The sequence below is a fragment of the Haliotis rubra genome, unplaced genomic scaffold, assembly GCF_003918875.1.
Source record: "Haliotis rubra isolate DU_JTF1 unplaced genomic scaffold, ASM391887v1 Scf151, whole genome shotgun sequence".
Lineage (NCBI taxonomy): Eukaryota > Metazoa > Mollusca > Gastropoda > Lepetellida > Haliotidae > Haliotis > Haliotis rubra.
This window is the reverse complement of record NW_025765459.1, coordinates 420086-436479: the sequence shown is the minus strand read 5'-3', so window position 1 is coordinate 436479 and position 16394 is coordinate 420086. Positions and strand designations below refer to the sequence as shown.

The following is a 16394-nucleotide window of genomic DNA, read 5'->3' as shown; positions in this document are numbered from 1 at the left end:
CATGAAGTCGTTGGTTGGTTGGTTGTTTAACGCAGCACTGAGGAATGTCCCAGCTATATGGCAGGTCTGGACAAGATAATCCAGTGATTAACAGCACAAGCATCGACCTACGCAATTAGGATACGGTGACGTGTAGACCAAGTCAGCGAGCCTGACCACCCAATCCCGTTAGTAGCCTCTTACTACAAGCATGGGTTACTGAAGACCAATTCTAACCCGGATCTTCATGTGTCGTTCAAGGTGTCAATCACTGGATTGTTTGGCCCAAATGCTATTATTTAGGGACTGCGTCATAAAACTACCAATGTCCCTTAGATTTATTAGTCTGTAGTTGTCAACCATCCTTAAAGGTTGACAGATAATGAATACAAACAATCAAAGAAAGAATTTATTTTATTTACATATATTAATCCCACTGTAGAACATTTCTGTACAAATCAGCCAGACTGGCCATAGTGATCATATACACAGTACACCATATATCTGACTTGTGTGTAACGTACGGTGTATGGCAGACAGACAGACATGCAGCACAAATACCAGGAATTACATCTGGGCTGCAACATCATAAATCTCCCATCAATCACTCCTCCATCCTGATATAATCAGTTTGGTAACTTTCAGTACAACATTAATACGGTAGGGATGAAGCGATACGGTACTTATTGTGGTACAAAGCCTTCAAATCCGTATAAGAGAGCTTACTTCTGAGAAAATAACGGCATTCTAGCAAAGTAATGCATAGATTTTGACAAAATGATTCGATTTTTGGATTGTATTACAGTATACCGAACTTAAGTCAAAATACCACGGTTCTATTAATACCCCGGTATACCGTTTCACCCCTAGTGCTGTGATGCCTTACAGTGTTTTGAAATTTAGTGAGGCTCCAGATCACGGATGTCTTAATCCATGCATGCAGATTCTGTCCCACGAACGGTGAGAATCTATAGAATGACTCATTTCTTCCCAAATTTAGTTGTTTTGTAAACCAGTAGTCTGAAATGAGCTAGGGACAAATTCCATTAAACCTGAACTTTCCAACTCTTTCACGTCACACACTAATGTGTATTGACAAGGACTCAAGGTATGACAAGGAGACTTTCATCCAAAATTTCAAACACTGCTTTAAGTCATATCATTACACCTTACTGATTGAAGGACTTAGCTGATAGATAACCCTCATGTTGACAACACGATTAAAACAGATTGAAAAATGACCCACGACCTCTTCCTGATTCCATCCATATTTGGTACAGTGACATTTGGGACTTGGGCTAATATCACATCTTGAAAATCAGACTTAGAGGATCATATCGAAAGAAATATACACAATTTCTATACATGGAAACACTTATGCTTTGAGTATGATGATCCAAAATCTAGATAAACCAGTTATTATCCCAGATCAATAAGCCAATCAAACAACACATGAATAATATTACTGAATACTGCTAAAAAAATCTCAACACCCACCATTCAAACTCAAACAGGATTGTATAACCAGGATAATCTACTCAAAACAAGTTTACAAATGAACATTATACAAAACAACACTATCAATTTATTTGTTCAGTCCATCACATTTTAACTGAAATAAAGTGATTTTGAGATCCTCTGCTAATGCATATAATTCTGCCTTAATAAAAAATACAATTTCTTGGACAAGCTGTTTTTCATTATCCTTATGATGCATTTGGAATCACTTGTATTCAATCATTAACAAAAATGCTTTAGAACGAATATGATTAACCATGGTCAGGGTAAATTTACAACTTACTTAAAGCATAAGTAACAGTAAAATACAGTAGAAGAAATCGTATAATGTAAGCGGCCATATAGATCCTGAAACAAATATAAGTTGGTATATTACATTGTTGAAATAAAACACAAGGAAACCTAAAATCTGTTCATTTTCAGGAAATAAAGAAATGAAGATTTGACAGCTGTTATAGACTCACACTGGCTGAATTGGCTATTTTCTGTGAAATATTTTCATTCACAAGATCTACAAATAGCCTTGCCTTATCTTCACAGAATCTCTCAGTTACTTTAGCCTATGTATGAAATGTGCATTATGTCCGAAAGGACACATAAAATCTCCAAATCACCATCAGTTATTGAAGCAGGATAATTCGACACATAATAACTATCCAAATATGAAATGAACATTTCAAAATGAATCTCATTTACTTTCAGATCACAGTAGCATCAACCACTTAGAATTCAACATAACATGAGTTTGATGACATATGAACATTTATGACAGATATTCAAGGATGAATTGGAATTAAAACTGATCAAATTATGTAAAAACTTTCTGAAGCACTATAATAAATTAATACATGTGCTCACAACACAACACTGAGTCAGCAACACTTGCATGAAAATTGAAATCAGCTCGTCTCATATTGTACCCACAAAGGGAAGATTTTCACCACACAGCTCCATGGCCTCGCTTTGACTTAAACAATACCCCAGTGAAATAAAGATCGTATTCATATATACATGCTGGGCTATGACTCTAATCAAAATATTATAACACAATAAGAACTTCATTAAATAAGCATTTTATTTGAAAATTTACCACATACAACCTAATGTAATTGTTGGCGTCAGGTATTGGTATGGTCAGCATCCCAAACAGTGTCAACGTCCAATGCTATTTTTCCAGTCTCAAACTTCTAATCGAGTCTAAACTTTAATTATAGGTTTACCTCTGGAATATATGCCTTCTTATGTGTAGGAGAAAAACATTCAAATTCTAAATGGGGAGTTTACCTCACAGACAATACCCATTACTAAGAAATAATAAATTATCTGTACAACAAATTCTAGATACAACAAAGATTCTTTTAGTGAGTGTGTGAGTTGGGTTTTACGCCGCTTTTAGCAATATTCCAGCAATATCACGACGGGGACACCATAAATGGGCTGCACACATTTTGCCCATGTGGGGATTTGAACCCGGGTCATCAGCGTGACGAGCCGACGCTTTAACCATTAGGCTACCCCACCGCCCCTAAAGATTCTTTTAACATGCATGGGGGTAAAGATAAAAACTACATACATACCCAGCTTGGTCAACCAAAGCTCAAGAAAATCAGTTTTTTAGTTATGTGGTCCTTTACACTTATTGTGCACAATTGAACATGACAAAACCAATTTAACCATAGCAAATAGTATACATACATTTCCTCTTCCTAACTCTGTCTTCATACAATTGTTTTCATATCTCAAAGCCTGTATGTTATGACATACTTTCTGAACATGTGCACCTCAAATCCTCTAATGTTGACAGAAACAGTGAGTTAATATAATAGCATCACATCGGCAATAATCAATATTTACAGACTAGCATGGCATAACAGGCTTGATTTAAGAGATGTTAACCTACTTGCACCAGCTGCAACCTCTGCTAAAGACTTAGTTGCACCAGCCAATTCCAGTTACACTGCTTTTATTGCAATGTGTAGATGCAATTATTTAGATGTTTTATTCAGAAGTTTACCCACTCAAAACTTAACTTGAACCTGGTGCAAGTTAGACTAATAACGAGGTTGCACTTTGTAATATTGGGTCGCACCAGTGCAATTAACAAAGCACAAAATCGAGCCCTCCGTAAGTTGTTTGTTTTGTCTGATATATAGCTTTCTAATGGTCAAAGAGCATGTGATGTTGTATTCAGGTACATTGTATCAGAATGGGTATGAGCGACAAAAAGAGGATAATGAACTGGAGGGTCTTGAGGGCTGCAGCACGATGACCCCAGCACGATCAAATCTGCTGAATTCTGCGGATCCGCAGAAACTTCTCATCTGAATTTGTTCTGAGAAAATGTAACAAAATTTAATCCTACAGTATCTTGGGCCCAGCCTCATCATCGAGTTCTGACTGTTGTTTGTTTAAAAATAAAGTAGGGAGCATCTTGTCATACCCCATACTCAAACCAGGTAGGAGTCCATTACCCACAGCTTGACCTAAGCTACAACAGTCATATTCCTTATAACTTAATGACAGGATTCTGATATCCGATCTGACAACTCAGAATCAGGATCATAATGATGGTGAACATGACACAGTTGCATCCCTTGATCCATACTAGCGTTCCTCTTCACTCAACACATTTATTCAATGTCATGACAATGTCCATTGCTACTTCTGGTTTGTAACTGTATCTGACAACCTGAAAAGAAAAACAGTCAATGTGGAACCAATCTGTTTAACACAAATTGTATAAAGTAGTTTGTTCACTGAGCTATTTTATGTTTTATACAAAATGTATGAGTTAGCGAGTTTAGGTTTACGCCGCACTCAGCAATATTCCAGCTATATGGCGGTGGTCTATACATAATCAAGCCTGGACCAGACAATCCAGTGATCAACAGCATGAGCATCAATCTGCGCAATTGGTAACAGATGACATGTGTCAACCAACTCAGCGAGCCTGACCACACGATCCCATTAGTCACCTCTTACGACAAGCATGGGTTATTTTAACCTGGACCTTTAAGGGTCACAAAATGTATGAAGCATCTTTATTGCTAAGGGACCTTACATAATTTATTTGGGGGTAGGGGGTGGGGGGAGAGAGAGAAGGGGAGGGATTGGTGACTGTTGTTTGTTTAAAAATATTATTCTGGGGAGACCAGAAATGGGCGTCACTCATTGTACCCATTGGGGAATCGAACTCATGTCTTCAGCGTGACGAGCGGACTTTTTAACCATTAGGCTATTCTACATGAACAATTGCAGCAACCTGACCATATGGCCGTCTTGCAGAAAAAGTTGTCAAAACAACTGAATTCATGAAGCCCATAACAGCAAGACAATCAAGCACTTACCATATCATGGCTTCATCCAGACCGTCTCCTTGGATTGCAGATGTTTTAAATATCTGATACTTTCTATTCTTCAAGTTACTGAGACCTAGTGCATTAGCCACCTCTGACACTGACATAGCTCCTTCTATGTCCTGCTTGTTGGCAAAAAACCACCAGCGCTGCCTTCTTCAACTCATCTTCCTACACACAGAGATAGCATTCAAATAAAAATAATGCATCCAATGAATAAATTCATAATAAGGCACCATTCATAATATTTAGCTAGGGGGTGATGATTAGTTTGTAGGGGGAGGGGGAGGGGGGGGCATCAATTTTGTACACATGTACTGAGGGAGGTCAATAATTTTGTACATAGAATATTACAAAATTAAGATTTATAATTAGGAGGGGGGGAGAGAGATCATTTACATTGCACATCTCCATAAACATCAGCATGCACGCACTGCCATAAATTATGAACCTTCCCTAACCAAGTAGGCTTTACGGGATTTAATGCTGCTTTGAACAGTATTCAGGTGTTAGTACATTGTAATAGGTGGATGCAGAAGGTCATTGCCAGTGTGATGGAGGTCTAGGATATTTATCACTGGGGTCAAATCCACAAGGAAGGACATGGTGCTGACAAACCTAGAAACACAACAGGTGCAAATTCAAATCCATGACCATAGGTTCCTGGAGCCTTCAAGGGTAGCAACTCTGATCAGAGAATCTGATTGATAACAAAACGTGTTGAACATTGCTTTAGCCTGTTTGGGTCAAAATGATACCGATAAATTACAATCTTACTCTTAATCAGTTCATGATCAAACATTCATTTCAACGCAGAATGTAATGAAAACATCAGACCAACTCAGAAAAATGCTTCATAATGTTTGTCTCCAAAATATAAAAAAGTTACTTTACAAACTTTCATCATTTGTTATGATTTTCCATGTGAAGTTTTAAGGGGGTAAAGTAAACGCAGTACTGTTGTAGTACAAAACTTCGAAAATAATGGACTTGACGTCAAAGGTGAATTTCATTGTCTCATATATACCGTGTCAATAAATCTATTTGCTATGCTTGATGTAACATCACAATTGCACTTGCTTCCCGCCTCTCGGACTGTTCTTTAAACAGTACTACCATTACTTTACCCTTCACTCAGAATCAAAACAAAATGATGACAGTTTGTTAAATAACCTTTTTATTTTGGAGACAAATGTTATGAAACTTTTTTTCCAGAGTTGGTCTGATGTTTTCATTACATTCCGCATTGAAATGAATGTTTGATCATGAACCGATTTGGAGTTAAATTGTGATCCAGGATCGGTATCATTTTGACCCAAACAAACTGTAGTTATATAGTGAATCTATGTTCTAAAACATTGAATGTCCCTGGCATCATCAATCAGGGTTCGAAGTACCCCATATATTAGTGTGCCATGGCATGGTAAATATTAAAATGGCACGGATAAAAAATATTCTCGGTGCCCTTATGGCATGCCTTATTTGGGGGAAACATAAATCACATTTAGTCACGTAATCCCCAAAACAACTATTTTTTTCCAAACTGAATAATGCCATACATATTTGATTGCTAAAAAAAACATTTCTTTCCCGTGTTTACAATCATTGTTTCCCATGGGTGCAACGATTTTATATGTCGGTGCACATGACTGGAAATCGTGTGACAAAAAATCTCATTATGAACTGAACTGTTTGAAAGCAGACAACTGACGACAAAAATGTCTAAAAAACCCACCTATTCTGAGCATTTTCAAGCGATCTGATCCTGATCCGGTTAAAACATCTTATAACAATTATCCTATAACAGATGAGGAAAATAAATCATCAACTCAAGATGACAAAATGAAACCCGATCCAACAGCAAGTGCTAGTGGTAGTACAAGTAGTAATATGTGTGGAATACCTCAGAGCTGGCTTCCACAAAAAATATGAATCATGGCTTGAATGTCACTGTACAAAAACTAATATTCTGTAAAATATGCAAAAACTTTGGCAGTGTTGTTGCTGGAGATGGGAAAAGCAACAACCTTGTCATGGGGTCAAAGAGTTTCAGAACCAGTAAATTAGAAACTTATAGTGAAGGTTACAAACATTTGCTTGCACTGCATGCTCAAATAGCATCCAAATTGAAGCCAGGAGAATCAGGTATTGAGAGAGGGATAATAACTCTAAATGAGAAAGAGACAGATAGGCTTTTCAAAAAATTTCATTACTGCTTACAATCTTGCTCAAAGAGAATTACCATTTACTGAATTTGAAAAAAGTTTTGAGACTGCAGAGTGTGAACTTTGACACAGATTTAATGAACAATTATGCAAATGACAAACAAGCAAAAACATTTATTGACTTTGTCACACAGGAAATCACTGGAATTATGATGGATGATGTAAAGAAATCTGGCTGTTTTTCCATTTTGATGTTGTAATGGGAGTACTGATAGTTTTGTTATTGAAGATGAATTTATTTATACTAACAATAAATTTCAAATGATCATCATCATTGTTACAGTCTATTATTCTAAAAACAAGTGGGCACACTTCATTTCTGAAAGGCACACCTAAAATATTTGTCTGGTGCCTTAAGGCACGCTTAGAAAAATGTAATTTTCTGACTAAAATTGATATTTTATATGTAAAAGGTCCAAAATAGAATAGGATATGTGCCGTATAGGAACCCAGGTGCTCTCACAACCATCCTCAAGGGCGAAGAAGGAGAGAGTGACAAACATAGCTGGTCATGTGATCAAAAAGGGTGCCAAAGGAGGCAAGGGAGGCTACTCGTGGGTGAGAAATGATTTTACGTCCGCTTTTTAGAAGGGAACTTCAAGGGATTTCAAGTGTTCCACTATCATTCGCAAGAAGGAGGAGACAAGCATTTAGCATGAGTCAGGATAAGGAAAAATATAAGTATTTTTATCCCTGTCAACACAATTGCACCTGCTGCAGCGATTAGCAGTTATTGACCGAGCAGTTATTTCAACAGAGAGGGCACAAGAACATTTCCATGAATTTACAAAATTTGAAATGACATTCTTTTGTCAGTGTGATTTTAAAAACCAATTTCTATTCATTTTTGACAAATTAACTGACTTCAACTTAGCTCAATGGATACTAGAGTTAGAAATGAATAGTAATTCACCTTGAGCTTTTTAACTTAGTCTCCAGTAATCAATTTGTCCATATAACTACTGACAAGCTATCATGACAATAACACTTTTGGAAGAAATGAATATCATTCACTAAGGCAGAAATGCTGTGTTAGGAACAAAGAGTGAAACAAAACAACTCAACATGAGGCCATTGATGCAATAAATTTAACAGTAAACTAAACCATGTCAGATTTCAAGCATTGTTTAAACTAAAAACATTCGTTTCTATTATATTTTTGCTCAATGTTATGCTGAGAGTTCATCACTGTTTAGGAATAAAACTCTCACATATCTTTATCCATGTATTTATTTATTAATGTCATATGAACATATATTGTTAAAAAATAGCTATTCATAGATTTAAAGACTAACGACATACAACTGCATTGAAAGTCTTTTTCACTTAATTTTAAAATGTCGTCTTAGCCAGTAAGGACAGACAGACTGGAATTACCCCAACCACGTCGCGAGTACTACTTAACTAACCAGCTATTCCAACCTTCTCCACTATTTGCTTACACATCGACCCATCAACATGCATTTTCGGCCACTGGACTTCAAGCACAAATAGAAGTTTAAGCCCTGTCCATACTCAACCAGAATTCAGAATGTCATGCTCGCCACGAATCGGAAAAGCCAAGAAATTGACCACTATTGACGTCTTTACAACAGTCTCAATTGAATTCATTTCACGTATTGTGCATTATTAGGCTGAATGAGGTTTTGCAGCAAAATTTTGCTCCTCAAACAAGGTGTTCAATATCAAAATAATCCTACAACTTTGTTAGGACTTTGTCTGTTTTCAAAAGAAACTAAAACACTGGCATGTGCCAGAGTAAAGACAAATGCTATTTACCTCCAACATAGATACAAGTTCCTGTTTTGAGATCCCGATACGGTCACGATCCATACTGTCCACCACATAGATGATGGCATCAGTGTTCGAGTAGTAACAGCGCCAGTAAGGTCTGGAACAGAAGTAGTGTGTGAATATTGTTTCAAGACATGGTCATCAATGTTACTCCAAGCTATCGGCTGTTGTAAATCATAATCAAGATTTGGCCAAACACACCAGTGGCTAGATACATGAGTAAGTCTCACTCTAATGACAATCAGCTAGGTGACATACCAAAACAACCTAATATATTTACTAAAACATGATAACGTAAACTGAAACATGACATTGTAATCTATGGACCATTGCAAGATATTAACAACCTTCAAGATCAACAAGAAGTCTTATTCAATGAGACACTAGTGATGGGAATTGGATAAAATCTCATAATTGATGTTTGATTCATTACAACCGATCTATCATCGAAAATTGGTTAGCGTTCTTTATCAAATTTTCCTGGTTTTGTTTGTTAATGCACAAAAAACAATGTTTACCACTAATATGGCAATGTCCCCCGCCGCTAAAGAAGAACGAAATATTTACAATATATTTACTACTTTATATCTTTTGCTCACATTCAAGATGCCTGAAATGACTGGTGTCTACATAATCACCCAATGTAGGCTCTCGACATAATTGAAAACATTGGGTGCAATGTTTTATGAGATAGCGCGTTTAAATAAGTTTGAAAAGTGGCCAAAGTGTCATGGTGACCTTGAAAATAAGTGTTCGAGTAGTAACAGCGCCAGTAAGGTCTGGAACAGAAGTAGTGTGTGAATATTGTTTCAAGACATGGTCATCAATGTTACTCCAAGCTATCGGCTGTTGTAAATCATAATCAAGATTTGGCCAAACACACCAGTGGCTAGATACATGAGTAAGTCTCACTCTAATGACAATCAGCTAGGTGACATACCAAACAACCTAATATATTTACTAAAACATGATAACGTAAACTGAAACATGACATTGTAATCTATGGACCATTGCAAGATATTAACAACCTTCAAGATCAATAAGAAGTCTTATTCAATGAGACACTAGTGATGGGAATTGGATAAAATCTCATAATTGATGTTTGATTCATTACAACCGATCTATCATCGAAAATTGGTTAGCATTCTTTATCAAATTTTCCTGGTTTTGTTTGTTAATGCACAAAAAACAATGTTTACCACTAATATGGCAATGTCCCCCGCCGCTAAAGAAGAACGAAATATTTACAATATATTTACTACTTTATATCTTTTGCTCACATTCAAGATGCCTGAAATGACTGGTGTCTACATAATCACCCAATGTAGGCTCTCGACATAATTGAAAACATTGGGTGCAATGTTTTATGAGATAGCGTTTAAATAAGTTTGAAAAGTGGCCAGAGTGTCATGGTGACCTTGAAAAATAAGGTTTTTTGGGGCAAACTGCACAAAATGCATTTGCAAATTTCACATTACTCTCAAAGGATGACTAGTAGGGCTGCAGACTTGGGTACACTATGTTGAATATGATATGTATCATGAATATTGAAACTAGCGAATCTGAATAATTATTGATCTAATTCAATAATGTAGTTATGTGATTGATGTACAATATGGAATGCCCATGTTGACAGTTTTGATTTGTCACAGCAATAACCAGTGATCTCATGACACTCAAATTTGGTATGTAATAGTTATAGTGACAGTATCATGTTAACCTTGGCAAACTAACATGACTTGCGCTACTGCAATGCTAGTACATATTCAATCCTTGCATATCTCGCTTTCCAAAAAGTACACAAGGGTCCAAGTAAAGAAAAACATGTTTCCTTAAAAGATTGTAAATATTAGTTAATATTCAGTTCTGGGTGTCCACGAATAGCAATTGAATTCATGAAGGGGCTCGGTTCGATTCACATTTTCGAAAGTGAATCGGGTACAGTCTATAATGAACTAGTATGTTAGGAACATAAATTTCCTGGAGTCTTTAAGATAAATTCAAGCATGACTTGGAACGAGCTTGTAGCCCTTATGAATTGTAACAGACAAAATCAACCTTGTGAAAAATATTGTTAATGCAAACAAGTGTTCCAAAATTGTTTGTGTTCGATTATGAGAAAACATGATCGATTGCTTGGTCGTTTAGGCACTGCGTTCAATCTTTGATTGTTACAATTAATCGGGCCATCACTATGAGACACCATGAGCAGAGCTCAGACAGCGAGTATGTTTTTACACCGCTTTTAACAATATACCAGTATTATCTCGGCAGGGGACACCAGAAATAGGCTTCCCACATTGTAACTATATGTAGAATCAAACTCGTGTCTTTGGCGTGACGAGCGAATGCGTTTACCACAAGGCTACCCCACTTCCCATGAGCAGAACTAATCTTGCCCATAGCCAAACTGTAGGTTTATGTAACAAAGAAAGGAACTACAAAAGGATTTTACTACAAAACAACTAGCACTACACCATTTTCACTTGTTACAGACTAACTGACTTCATGTCGCTACACTCTGCAATCAATTATGAGAACTGGCATACTATGGACTCTTGCGTCATGTAAAGTCAAAGGCAGACATGCTCAACACCACACTAACACTTACCTTATGCTTGTTTGGCCTCCCAGATCCCAAACTTGAAATTTCAAATTCTTGTAAGTGACTGTTTCAACATTAAATCCAATAGCTGAAAATGAAAAATTATAGAAATATCATGCTGCCTTACTGAAGTTTTTGGACAGTATTTCAGTAATATTTTCAACCTTGGCACCCTGCAATCAGCCATAAATGTCACAGAAATATTTGTCGCACAAGTTCAAACTGTATATATTAAAAGTAATATTACCCCTTAATATGTCAAAACCTTTTACTGATGTGCTATAAATGACTGAACACTTTTCATATGGAGCAAGGCACAATGTGTGGGAGCAAGGCTTATAAAAGCACATGCGATTTCTCGGCTTCCATGTCTGGGACCAAAATCAAGGAGCACCAGATTTTTTTTCCAGTATTTTATAAGATTTTAAACAGCAAACAATTGTCACATGTAACATATCAACCATCCATTGTGAAATAATAGCCAGACACTGGGGCTGGTGGGTTGTAGACTTCTATCAGACCTTTTGGTGAATCAGCATTGTCTGTATTTTGATTTTATGCTATATCTTATTGCAAAGAGCAGTCATTTAAGAGAAACAGTCGAAAATGGCTGCTCAATGTGTCTAACCAAGCGACAGTAACCTACTTGGTATTGTAGTGACCACTTCACCAACTTGTAGCCTATACAAGATGGTTGTCTTTCCAGCTCCATCCAAGCCAAGGATGAGGATGCGGCGTTCTCGGGTCCCAAATAGACCTGTCAAGATGCTGTATAGTCCTCCTGAAAACAAGCAAATGCTCTATCAATGACACATCAGTCAATCCAATGATTGATATTGTGAGTGAGCAACAACTGTCTACATCTGGACTCAAGCCACTAATTAAAGATGTATCTGCATTGTCAATAATACAATACAAGAACATAGTTTACTTGGCACACCTCACTTTAGCGTGAAGCCAATGACTAGGTCAATGAGCACATGTTATTTGTGACAGTACCAGTTGTATTGTGGGAAGGATGAGGTAGATTTACTTATACCGGTACCACTAAACGTATTTTCTGTGCATGGTCGGAAGGAAGCTTAAGGTTAGGGTTAGCAGGGTTAGGGTTAGACTCCTATAAACAACAACCGGAAAATGGTCCCGGTATAAGCAAAGTGCTCTGAAGGATGTTTGCTAATAAGAGACCATAGATGGGTATGTGGTCTCTGCTTTGCTTCAAGCTGGAAACTTGAGTTTGATCCTCAATGCCATACTTATTGAACTAAACAAAAAAAACATGGACATATCTTGTAATGTGTAGTAAGTTAACCTTATTCTGCACCAATTCTTGTGTCAATTCGTGAGTCACCCCTGATTATAGTGGATACATCATAAACAATAAGCAATGACACAATGACTTATTCTCACATGATCTTGGTATTACTTACAAAGTAACTTAGTCACAGCTCATATATGCTTCAAATAATCCCATCCTTCTGAAACTCTCGTACAAAACCAATAACTGAATCCCAGTTTCCCTGTGGTTTCAATGGTTCCAAGTCAATAGCAGAGGGGAAACACAGACCAGTTAAGGCCTGTTTCATTTTGCGTTCATTTTTGTCAAATGTAAATGATATTAAATCGTTTAATATACAGGAAAAGAAAACAAACCCATAGTGTGTTGCAATTCTGCGTTATGAAGCGATTTCCTCTAAGGGCCGGTAGATCCGTCTGGTTCAGACGACGTGTCTTGTGTTTATGCGCATGCGAATGACATTCCCCTTCGACTAATCATATTGGCTATATATTGTTGTATGCGTCTGTCGAACTCCATACACAACGTGTAATACCTGTCTTTTAGTGGTTGGTTCTTTAGCATTTGAGGGTTTGGTAGTGCGGGTAATGTTTGGTGCGATAATAATAATATCATTATTATTGTTCCAATTGGCCAGATTTTTCTAGTAAAAACTGGCCATGCAGGTAATTTAAACGAGCCATGTGTGCTATACTCATTACTGAATTCAGGCTATCATGTTAATTACCGCATGAATGTACCCGGAATAATTGTTTCCGTGAACACATTTGTAGTGACCACTTCACCAACTTGTAGCCTATACAAGATGGTTGTCTTTCCAGCTCCATCCAAGCCAAGTATGAGGATCACGGCGCTCGGTCCCAAATAGACCTGTCAAGATGCTGTATAGTCCTCCTGAAAACAAGCAAATACTCTATCAATGACACATCAGTCAATCCAATGATTGATATTGTGAGTGAGCAACAACTGTCTACACACCTGACTCAAGCCACTAATTAAAGATGTATCTGCATTGTCAATAATTCAATACAAGAACGTAAGCTTTACTTGGCACACCTCACTTTTAGCGTGAAGCCAATGACTAGGTCAATGAGCACATGTTATTTGTGACAGAACCAGTTGTATTGTGGGAAGGATGAGGTAGATTTACTTATACTGGGTACCACTAAACGCCTATTTTCTGTGCATGGTCAGAAGGAAGCTTAAGGTTAGGGTTAAAGCTAGGGTTTAGGTTAGACTCCTATAAACAACAACGGGAAAATGGTCCCGGTATAAGCAAAGTGCTCTGAAGGATGTTTGTTAATTAGCTTAATAGCTAATGAATTCGCTAAGAGACCATAGATCGGTATGTGGTCTCCGCTTTGCTTCAAGCTGGAAACTTGAGTTTGATCCTCAATGCCATACTTATTGAACTAAACAAAAAAACATGGACATATCTTGTAATGTGTAGTAAGTTATAACCTTATTCTGCACCAATTCTTGTGTCAATTCGTGAGTCACCCCTGATTATAGTGGATACATCATAAACAATAAGCAATGACACAATGACTTATTCTCACATGATCTTGGTATTACTTACAAAGTAACTTAGTCACAGCTCATATATGCTTCAAATAATCCCATCCTTCTGAAACTCTCGTACAAAACCAATAACTGAATCCCAGTTTCCCGGTGGTTTCAATGGTTCCAAGTCAATAGCAGAGGGGAAACACAGACCAGTTCAGGCCTGTTTCATTGTGCGTTCATTTTTATGTCAAATGTGAATGATATTAAATCGTTTAATATACAGGAAAGGAAAACAAACCCATAGTGTGTGGCAATTCTGCGTTATGAAGCGATTTCCTCTAAGGGCCGGTAGATCCGTCTGGTTCAGACGACGTGTCTTGTGTTTATGCGCATGCGAATGACATTCCCCTTCGACTAATCATATTGGCTATATATTGTTGTATGCGTCTGTCGAACTCCATACACAACGTGTAATACCTGTCTTTTAGTGGTTGGTTCTTTAGCATTTGAGGGTTTGGTAGTGCGGGTAAGTGATTGGTGCGATAATAATAATATCATTATTATTGTTCCAATTGGCCAGATTTTTCTAGTAAAAACTGGCCATGCAGGTAATTTAAACGAGCCATGTGTATTATACCATAACTGAAATAGACTATACAAAGCATTAATGTAAGAATATACCCACACTGTGGTAAACACATTTTCGAGCTGTCACACGTGTGCCTCTCCTTTTCAGTTGTTATTTTAGTTGAAAACATATCAACAGATGAGCTTAAATAAGTTTACTTGTAGTGTAACAAAACCCACAACTTCGAAATGTAAACATAACCCCTCCCAACACCCCACTCATTCTCAGTCAGATTGCACATTTGTGATCATGGAAATAGGATTTATTTTATCTGAACACAATTTCTGCAATATGACAACGACAAGTATTATTTACTTGACCTATGTACACAATGATAGGATACAATGTCTTGTAGTCTGTTAATAAACGGCGGTTACTAGCAGTGGGGTATTTTCTAGTGTATTTTACGTCACACAAAATAATTCAATGTTAGATATATGTAAACTATATTACAACTTGTTTTGATTGTTTGCTTAACTCCTATAACAAACTAAAGTTAATTTCAACTCAAATAAATAAAAAGAGTAATCATATGTTACATAGAATTTTACCGTTATGTTGACAATTGGTGAAACTTCAAACATGAATTTCCAAATAGATCCTCTAGTTCATCTAAAGTAATATTGAATGCCTTACACTGGCATTTCTATATTTAAAGGCAACGTCAAGGACGTATGCGACCTGGAAATATATTTACTTGCTCCATCGTGGTTATCAAATGCATCACTGTAAGGTAATAAACATTTAATACAACTGTAACGTAGAATACTGTCAAACATAACGGCTGCTGTTTTGTCATTTTCAGAACACAACAAAACAAATAAATCAATTACATATCTTTAACAAACGTTTAGCATCAAACGTTGGATTACATAGGCATTTATGTTCATTTAACAATCTAATTGCATTTAACATTACAGCAACTGTATTTTACCTTACGAAAGCCATATGGTAATTTCAGTATGTTTTTCATAACCGAACATGATTATACATGATACATCTCATTAGAATATCTTTATTATACACGTATTGATAAACGTTTAACAGTTTGGCTTGTACACATATATACAAGAATAATAAGGTTGAAAGTTCAGTACTTACACTGATGATTTAAATAAAGATGATTTAACCCGTCAGAGCACGCTCATTGAAATCAGCATGAATGACGTCATCACATTTGTTAGTAATGTATGCCCATTATGTGATGTTAAATAGCCACATTTGTAACTGTAACGTAAAATACCGTAACGCAGAATACATAACGTAAAATACATCAGTCATTAATATGAGCCACGCCGGTTAAACAAATGATATAGTGCGAATATAGGAGACAGGAAAAGGAACTAGGTTGCATACACCTTACCAGATGATCATATAGATGTGCTCAGGTTATGTATAAGGTCTTATAACGTAGTAACGTAAAATACCGTAACGCAGAATACGTAACGTAAAATACATCAGTCATTAATATGAGCCACGCCGGTTA

The 16394-nt window shown here is 36.8% G+C and overlaps 1 protein-coding gene across 1 annotated transcript; it reads right to left on the bottom strand.

Moving 5' to 3' along the window:
• Positions 1–375: 375 nt before the first annotated feature.
• On the bottom strand, positions 376–13218 carry LOC124270365 (ADP-ribosylation factor-like protein 1). The gene is given in 7 exon segments (XM_046705399.1): positions 376–4186; positions 4845–4990; positions 4992–5024; positions 8858–8969; positions 11484–11565; positions 12124–12258; positions 13131–13218. Coding segments are annotated over 7 exon segments (543 nt in total). The 5' UTR covers positions 13135–13218; the 3' UTR covers positions 376–4155.
• Positions 13219–16394: the final 3176 nt, after the last annotated feature.